The sequence below is a fragment of the Callorhinus ursinus genome, unplaced genomic scaffold, assembly GCF_003265705.2.
Source record: "Callorhinus ursinus isolate GAN/ISIS: 27379988/994484 unplaced genomic scaffold, GSC_fseal_2.0 scaffold4, whole genome shotgun sequence".
Taxonomy (NCBI): domain Eukaryota; kingdom Metazoa; phylum Chordata; class Mammalia; order Carnivora; family Otariidae; genus Callorhinus; species Callorhinus ursinus.
In genome coordinates this window covers 132,898,034-132,907,100 of record NW_027397066.1, presented here as the reverse complement: position 1 = coordinate 132,907,100, position 9,067 = coordinate 132,898,034, and the positions used below count along the sequence as shown (strand labels likewise).

The window sequence follows — 9,067 nt, the reverse complement described above, 5'->3', positions numbered from 1 at the left end:
TTTTACCAAGCAAGCAATAGGAAGTAGGTCAAATGGTTTCTTTTTTTATGTAACTTTGAGATTCTTACTGCAGTGAAAGAGATGGATGATGTTTGCTTTTATTACAAAATAAGCTGACATTTCTACTACTCTGTCCTTCCTTACCCTACAAAGGTAAGAATGGAATAAAGGATCAATCAGAAACTCTGTAGGGTATTCTATAAACAACACTAAAATGATCCTGGAACAAGCGATGACAGTCAAGAAAATAAGATAACCTTTTATTGTGAATTTATTGTTAATCAGTAAAATCTGGGAGTCATACAAAAGGAACACTGGCTCTCAATAAGAACAAAACAAAACAAGACATCAGTTTGAATCAATTTTCTTAACTGGATAAAATTGCCAGGTTTATGGGAAAATTCACTCCTTCACTCAATTGCCATTGGTTAAATGAGACAGCTCATCCGGTAGAGTGGATAAAATAAACAACAGTTATAAACTATAACTTACCAATAATAAAGTCAGACTTCCTCATCAGAATGTCTTATATATTTTTGAAATCTGCCCAATAAGTAAAACTAAGCAATTATGAATTCATTGCTGCTTTTGATTGAGTTTTTGAATTAAAGATGAATCCCCAACTTTCTTTTTCAAATTACTGAAGCAAAAGAATGGTTTTAGGATTTTGCTATGCACATAAACATTAGACTATTGAGTGGTGGTCATCCAGGCAAGCTCCTAGTGGCATACTCAAATAAAAAATGAATGAGAAATTCCCGGAAAAGATCTGGAAGTTGCAGAGACATAGAGTCTAGTTTTCTTACACATCCCCAGTCACTCTTGTTGCTTCCGGTCAGGAGGATGAGCTACAAGCTGTAAGGTGGCACATCCAAAAGCAAATCTCATACAGAATATTCTGTTGTTGACTGTTTTCTCAATAGCACTGAGAAGTATATTTTATACTTTGCCTGTAACACATCACATTTTCTCGAAAATTTTACTAAGAGTTTCTGATAAATTGTATAATCATTTAAAGACTAAAATTTTGTTTCATGAATTCACCCCAGCTAGTGTCTGTGCCTATTTTTTTAGGTCATTATAAAACTTTATTAATTTGCCTTAAACTTGCAGCTTAAAATATTACAGAGTTAGACCAGAACTTCAAATATTTTCAGTTTAGTCTTTATTACTAAAGTCACATACTATTATTTATGATGTATTTGTGTGTGTGTTTTAATCACTTGCAACAAATACTCTTTTAATGTTTTTCTTTTTAGCTTTCAGATTTTAATTTTTATCAAATTGGGTTTCTCATACCCTCATTTGAATTTATTATATTAAGAACAGTGATCTCTGAGCTGCTCAGGCAGAAATTCATTCACAATCAATAATTTTTATTTCTGCCTTTCTTTTTTTTTTCAGCAACAGTATTTTTATTTGTAAATCATGCAAAGGCCTATGAAATAGGTTTTCTTAGAATAGACCCATCTTGGCTAACTCAGTGGCACAATTCAAAAGTGAAAAATTAAGATATATTCTTTGTACAGAAGAGTCTTTAATAAACCCAAGGAATGTTTTCCACCAAGATACAAACTAGACCCTAGTTTTGCACGCAAAGGCTGATGACTTTTATCACATGCCAAGATTTGCTTTAATAGTTAAGGGACAGCAGTCAGGCTAGCAAAAAGTCACCAAGACAACAAAACATTTCCATGAGAGTAGTCATTTATTAACTGGCCAGATTACAAAAATAATCATGGCAGATACCTTAGTTCATCCTTCTAATAAGCCTACTGATCTGGTCTTCCCTGTTACCAGCATCTCCACCTTCTACAAAATGGGTGGTCTTTTTCTTCATTCCCCCTCGTGGAGAAGATAATTTGAAGGGCCATAAAAAGTTGTTTGCTTCTTTGAAACGTTTTCCAACAGTATAGATCTCGTGAATCAGATCCTCCATGCAGATGATGCCATATTTACCAAGAGATTGGGCAATCAATGTGTTATCTGTCAGGGCAATTCGCTTCTTGTTGATTTTGCCATAACCACGCTTGTAGATCAATTCATTCACCGACTTCAGATTTGGGTACCCCCATGCTATATAAGGTTCCACAATCCTTAGCATGTTAACTGAAGCCTTGTTGAGCTTAACAAAGGTGCCATTGAAGATCTGGCGAAGGCGAAGAAGCTGCAACACCTTTCGAACCTTTGGGCTCACACCATTGATACCTCTGATCCTGATGACAAATGCCAATTTGGGTTCCGCAGGTACGTAGAAGTTGCCAGCTTTTCTTGCCATCCTTGCCATTCGAATCTCAGTTCTGTACATCTGCCTATATTCCTTGTGGTAATGCTTAGCTTTTTCATAGATAAGCTTCCTTCTTGCCTTTCGAAGCATCTTCTGAGCAAACTTCTTCCTCAGACCCTTGATCTTCAGCTCTGCGAAATTCCTTTGCTTCTTAAGGGTTTCTGGCACAGCAGGAACCTTCTCTTTCTTCTCTTCTGCACCCCCCATGGTTCCAGCCGGAAAAGAGCTCTGCCTTTATTTTCTGATACTGTCTTCTGGTTCAATGTTATTGTAATACTGGAATGTATGTCTGTGGCTCTGGCCATTGTTATAATTGAAAATCCCTAGTATTTCAACCAGAAACTGGAGGAGTTGACAACAGATTCTGTGTTAGTGACACATTAATGGGACATTTTTGATGCAGTATTTAGCAGCTATAAGCCTAGTTAAGGGAAATCTCAATCCCACTGGCCAATTTCTAGAGTCACAAGTGAGAATAAACTGACAAATGAGGCTCAGAAATAATAAGTGATTTAGCAGCCCAGAGCCCCACAAAATGTTTATAGAAAAGTGAGAACTAAAACACAGTTTTCTTGACTTTTGCTTATTTTATCTAATTTATATTCACCTATGTCATTATTATGATATGGCTCTGATCAAAGTCAGATTTGTTATTGGAACTATTTGACAGATTTTATATAACTTATGCAACCAATTACCAATGCAATCGGAATTACCTTAGTAATTTTTTTTTTTGGAGAAGCTTGAAATTGAATAATTTTACTAATTGTTTATTCTTATATCTTTATCATTTTCCTGTGAATACTAGTGGCTTTATCCAATGAACAGCAATACTATTTTTTTCAGTGAATACACATTTTGAATTATTTCTTTTTTTTTAAGATTTTATTTATTTGAGAGAGAATGAGATAGAGAGCATGAGAGGGGGGAGGGTCAGAGGGAGAAGCAGACTCCCTGCTGAACAGGGAGCCCGATGCGGGACTTGATCCCGGGACTCCAGGATCATGACCTGAACCGAAGGCAGTCGCTTAACCAACTGAGACACCCAGGCGCCCCTTGAATTATTTCACTGTTAATTGTCAGCCTCCTGTAAGTCCCAGGCCACGTCTATGGCCTAGTCTTAATCCTAGATGCACACTGGAGTCACCTGGGCAGCATTTAAAATAATATAATCACCTAGATCCTATCCCTAGAGATTCTGATTTAATTTATTTATAGTTGCACTTAAGCATTGGTATTTCTAAAAAGTTCTCTCAGGGACTCTAATATGTAGCCAGGGTTGAGAATCTCTGCTCTGTGTTATGCAATACTGGTTTCACCCATGTACATTTTCAGACACTCAAGAACATATAAATCTAGAATCAAGAATGAAACGTTAGGAAGTGGGCTTAGAATTTATTAATTTGTGCTCCTTCTCAGATAGGAATCTGTCTTATTACCTTTCTGATGGCTAATCATCCAGTGTTGGTAAAGTTTCACTACGATTATATTTCTGACAACTCCAAACTTCATTCTTAGTCTGAACCAAAATATCCTTTTTTTCACTCAGAATTACCTTAGTAGTTTTTTTTTTGGAGAAATTGAAAAATTTTACTAAGTGTTTATTTTTATATCTGTATCTTTATCTTTATCATTTTCCTGTGAATACTAGTGGCTTTATCCACTGGAGAGCAATATTAATTTTTTTTCAGTAGATACACATTTTGAATTATTTCATTGTAATTTATAACAAATCCAGCTGTCCCTTTTTGCATTTAAACAGGACTGAATGTTCTGCCCTTCAGTTTATAGAGGACAAAAAACTTTCTTTTACCAGGATTCTAGTTCCAAAGGCTTATAGTTGGTTATAAGTTATAGTTTCATTCTGTATTGGGAAATTTAAAATCTATGTTTAAGTTCCAACTCTGCCATTAATAAATTAACATGAATCTCAATGAGTACTCATTTTATGTCGGTATGCTAGTATGAGCAAAGTATACAGAAGTCTAATGAAGGAAATAATAACTTACATTTATATAGTATATTATAGAGAACTGCAAGTTCTTTGCCTTGAAGAAGATCTAAATGAGTTGTGGAGATAAGAATACAAGAAAAGTAATGAATGACACAGGCAAACTGTATAAAAATTTCCATGAAAAACTTTGGGTTCTGTAAGAGTTAAAAGCATAGGGAAATTAATAATGATAAATATTTATGAAAACCTCCATGAAAGAGAACTTGCAAATGACTTGAACTTTGTCTTGTCATGTTTAAATAAAGAATATGAAGGGTAAGGAAGGTGTTTTATGTAAAGAAAATAGCATAAAGAAGTGTGTGTGTGTGTGTGTGTGTGTGTGTGTGTGTGGTGTGTGTGTGTGTGTAGAGACAGACGGGGGGAGAGAGACTCTAAATGAAAAGAAAATGTGTTGACACTAGGAAGAAGTCAAGTTAAGTAAGTGGTGTGGAAGCAATGTAGCAGAGTTATTAAAGAGTTCCAACTTTGAAGTCTGATTGATATGGGCTTTTTTTGATATGGGTTTATTTTTTTATTTTTTATTTAAATGCAATTGCCATATAACACTGTATAAGTTTAAGGTAGACATGTTGATCTGATATATTTTTATATTAAAATATGATAACCACTGTAGCATTAACTAATACCTCTTCCCGTCACATAATTATTTATTTTTTATACAGGTTTAAATTCTTACCTTACTCTTACTAGCTATGACTGAACTTGGATAAGTTATTTATCCTGTAAGCCTCGGTTTCCATATTATTAAAATAGAAACATGACAGCACCTGCCACATTCTGGCTGATAAATGAGACAATCCTTGTCAAGTACTTAGCTCAGTGTCTGTCCTCAATAAATACTAGCTAAAACTTAAATGAAGCCAAGCAAAGAAATAATATATTTAATACGGTTGGAGATTTGCTTTTCCTAAAGTCTGCAAATCAGGGAACAATATTTGAGTCAATTTAGTCTGGCAGGAGGACACCGAACAAAGGCAGAGAGAATTTAGTTTGAGAGACCATAGAATTGATTATTCCAGGAATTGAGGCTTGAAGAAGTAGAGTACAACACCAGTGGCATTAAAATTAAAAATGATAGGACAGGTGAAAGAGATTTCAAAGAAATTTTGCAAGTCTTCCTTACTCAGAAAAAAAAAAAACATTTTGGTTAATGGTGAGTTTCAAAAGGCAGGGAGCTCTCTGAATAAGAGAGTCTAAGAGATAATCAAAAATGATAGCTTGAGTTTGGGAGAACAGGACTGAGCTTACAGATAGGAACACCAACAGTATAAAATAGAAGTTAAAGTCATAAAGTGAGGTCTCTGAATAAGAAAGTGTAGTGGTTGAGACTTTAGTAAAGGACTTAAGATGGATCATTCAATCTGCCTAATGGTTAATGGATCCTTTTCTATCACAGGCTCTCAAAAATATGTACCAGGGCAATCCTGATTATTACTATTTCCATCCACTACTTTCTCCATTTCAGCCTCTTCTGGGTATCCTTTCCTCCCACCATCTTCAGTTTCACATTTGCTGAGTTGACATAGGCAGTTTCTCTTAAGCAGAGATGAAAGCTATCAACTTTTTCTTTTTTGCATTTTCCTCATTTTATCATTTAAGTATATTTTAAAGTAAAAATTAATATTTTTCAAGCCAAAGGCAGAGTTAGACAGTTTGCTGCTGCTTTTAGCATTCAATTCTAAAAGTATTTTACATTATCAAACACATGTTGATATTCTATGGCTTAGTCCTTCTATGAATATGTAAATGTCAGTTATATGTTTATTTCTTTCCATTGACTTAAATTTTCTTCTCTTCTTAAATAGTAGTGCATATGTTCCTCTTATAATGGGAAAATGGAGGGAAAAATCACATGCAGAGCTTTTTTCTCAATGTGAAATGAAATAATTTGGGCTTTGGTGATAGTTAAAGAGGTAGTTTTCCTTTGTTGGTATAGCAATATCTAATAGATGGAGCTTTTTCTCATCTTCATACTTTGAGTCTGTGGTTCTGTTTGAAGAATATGACTACTGGATTTCTAGGCTGCAATCTGTATTTTTCAGGTTAGCAGAGCCTTTAAATATATATTATTTCTTCTCACATTTTTATCATTTGTCTTTTCTCTTCTGCATTATCAAACTTGTTCCATGCTGTTTTATTCCTTTTGCTCAGAGGGTATTGGTAAAAGAAGTAGAAATCAGTGAGGGAATCTGTTTTTTCACCTCGTCCTAAGTGGGTCCTCTGGAAGTGGTATATTAATGTTTATGTAGTTACAAGGAGGAGGAAGTGGTAACAAAGATGACTAACAGATGGTGTGCTTCAAAGGCTGCATGGTTGTTAAACCAATTTAATGGCTGTTACTTGGGCACTGGACCAGATACAAAGTCTGCATGGTCATTTTTATTACCGAAGTGATGAGTATCACAGGCTGCCTTGATTCACAGTAGACTTTTGTCAACCTGTACCATGCACAGCCTATATTATGGTGCACCCCAAGTGGTATGCAACAGATGCAAATGTGGAGTCATTATGGAAATGAACCTACACTCTTATTAACTCACAGAAGGTGTTTATGAGGGTCATCACGCCTTTCATTTGGCACCTATGTGAGATCTGACTCTTTCAGGGATGGTGCTAATTCATTTTCAGCAGCGATTTTTACTCTCTCTACTCACTGACTGGTCTTTTGAAAACCTAAATAAATGTGGAAAGCAGACACAGTTTCTTAAAGGTTTAGTAAATGACAAATGGGAACAGAATAATTTTTCATCTGCATAACAGAGAGGATGTCCATTGTATATAAACACTCTCCTTATTACTCAGGGCAACTATTATGGTATTATTTACCTAATTTAGTAGTTAGTACATGCATATGGATGTAAACCCATTAAAGTTACACTTATAAATAGTATTTAAATTTTTTTCTATTTTGGAGGAAAATATAGTTTGGCTTGACCTATGCCTACTTTAGATAGGGATAAAATAACAATCTAATTTTGTTTTAAGTGGAAATATGTATGTCTAGAAGCTTCTAGAAATAAATCATAGTTAGATAAAATAAATTGATTAATCAGAATAAATAATCAGCAGTTGGTTATATGTTCACAACTGGTAGAGATTAATTTCTAAACTTCAAAGGGCATAGAAATGGCATTTTCAAAAATCAAAAGAATACTAGACTATTTTATTTTGAGCAAATTCATTTTAAAGGCATATCTTCCTTTTTGATTTAGATATTCTTAAGAAATGCAAAATATTGGAAAGGCATGAAAAAATGAGGAGTTGTAAGGACAGTAAAAAGTAAGTAAACATCCTTTTAGATTCTTCTAGCAATATTGAGGGAATTTTGAGTTGCCAATATAATTTAAAATATTGCTTTTACAAATTTTATTTTCAGGCATTAGCTTTGATACTTATGCATGAGAAAATGATAAACAACTTTCATTAGTTTTACAATTCCACCAGGAAAAAAGGAGTATTTTTATTACAGTGTTCTTTTGTGTAAGTAATAAATTCTTACTTACAAGATGAAGTGCCATAGTTTCTATCTGTAAGAGAAAGAAATGTGTGAGTGTCATAGTCTTTTTGTAAACAGAGATACTTTCTAGCCCTATCAAATGCTGTTTCAAATCCTTTACAAAATTATATTCTAACCATTTCAGTATTAATCATTTTGTATTTATTTAACATTTATTTCTAGCAGTTTCATAGTGTATGATAACAATAATAAATCATTTACTTTTAGTGCTGAGTTATGGAGGTGAAAGATGAAGGTAGGAAGACAGTAATGATAGAATTTATCAGAGTTACATACCATATCTCAGCTAAGTCAGTCATTAGCTGGTGGTTTAAGATGAAAATATAAAAGCACAAAATTCATAAAATAGTTTCAAAACATTTAGCATTGAACATCACAAAGAGTTTCACATTTTTTGTAGACTTTATCTAAGATTGTTCCTAGTTCATTAAGTGAAAAATATATTTGTGAATTTCAATACCTATTATGAATTTTTTGATCACTGGAAAAATAGACAGATATAGCCTATTATTTTTATTAAAAGAAATTAAGGTAAATGTGGTTCACTTCTATAAAAGCTGTCCTTTTACGGAAACACATTTTTTCCTACTCCTAGACATAGCAACTGGCATTTTCTATGTAACTCTCCTTCACTAATTAATTAATTAATTAGTTCTAGAAGCATATTTTTGGTTCCCCACCATGTACCAGCTCTAAAAAAGTACTTCATAGTTATCCAGGATGCCATGAGCCGGTCTTTCTTGGATGGGTCTCATTTGTAAAATGGAAATGTATCATTTTTGTTTGTTTGTTTTGTGTTTCTCTTGTTTTGTTTTTGGTTTTGTTTTGAAAATGTATCCTTTTACTTGTACTACTATGAATTAACTATTCCCACAACCAAATATATGGTATATTTTGAAACTCGGTTTATTTTTAAGAGTTTACAAAGAAATCACACTGCTTAAAGTTAGACATTAACAAGTTTTTTTTGAGATTTTTAATTTTGAGGATAAAATATTTGAGGCTTCAGTCAATAACCTAAAATCTTGAGGCTTCACTGTCCATTTGTCCTAGTGGTAGAGTGAAATAAAAATGATTTTCTGAGTCAGACTGGTGTCAGACTCTTATTTGTTCCCTTGGCTCACTTTCATCTGAAGTTTGAGTAATCCCATATGGTATCTTGTCAGATTCTTTTCAGCATTCTGCATCTACATAAGGTAATAACAACTTTTCCTCAGAATCCAGACTTCTGCTAAACTGTGAAAGAGTT

General features: G+C 33.8%; 1 protein-coding gene across 1 annotated transcript; it reads right to left on the bottom strand.

The window, feature by feature from the left end:
- Nucleotides 1-1,517: 1,517 nt before the first annotated feature.
- On the bottom strand, nucleotides 1,518-2,494 carry LOC112826177 (large ribosomal subunit protein uL30-like). The gene has a single exon (XM_073892419.1). The coding sequence runs from the start codon at nucleotides 2,492-2,494 to the stop codon at nucleotides 1,751-1,753; it is 744 nt and encodes a 247-aa protein (XP_073748520.1). The 3' UTR covers nucleotides 1,518-1,750.
- Nucleotides 2,495-9,067: the final 6,573 nt, after the last annotated feature.

Excerpts from the sequence above, each read along its gene's own strand:
- LOC112826177 (XM_073892419.1), bottom strand. The coding sequence starts at position 2,494 with ATGGGGGGTGCAGAAGAGAAGAAAGAGAAGGTTCCTGCTGTGCCAGAA.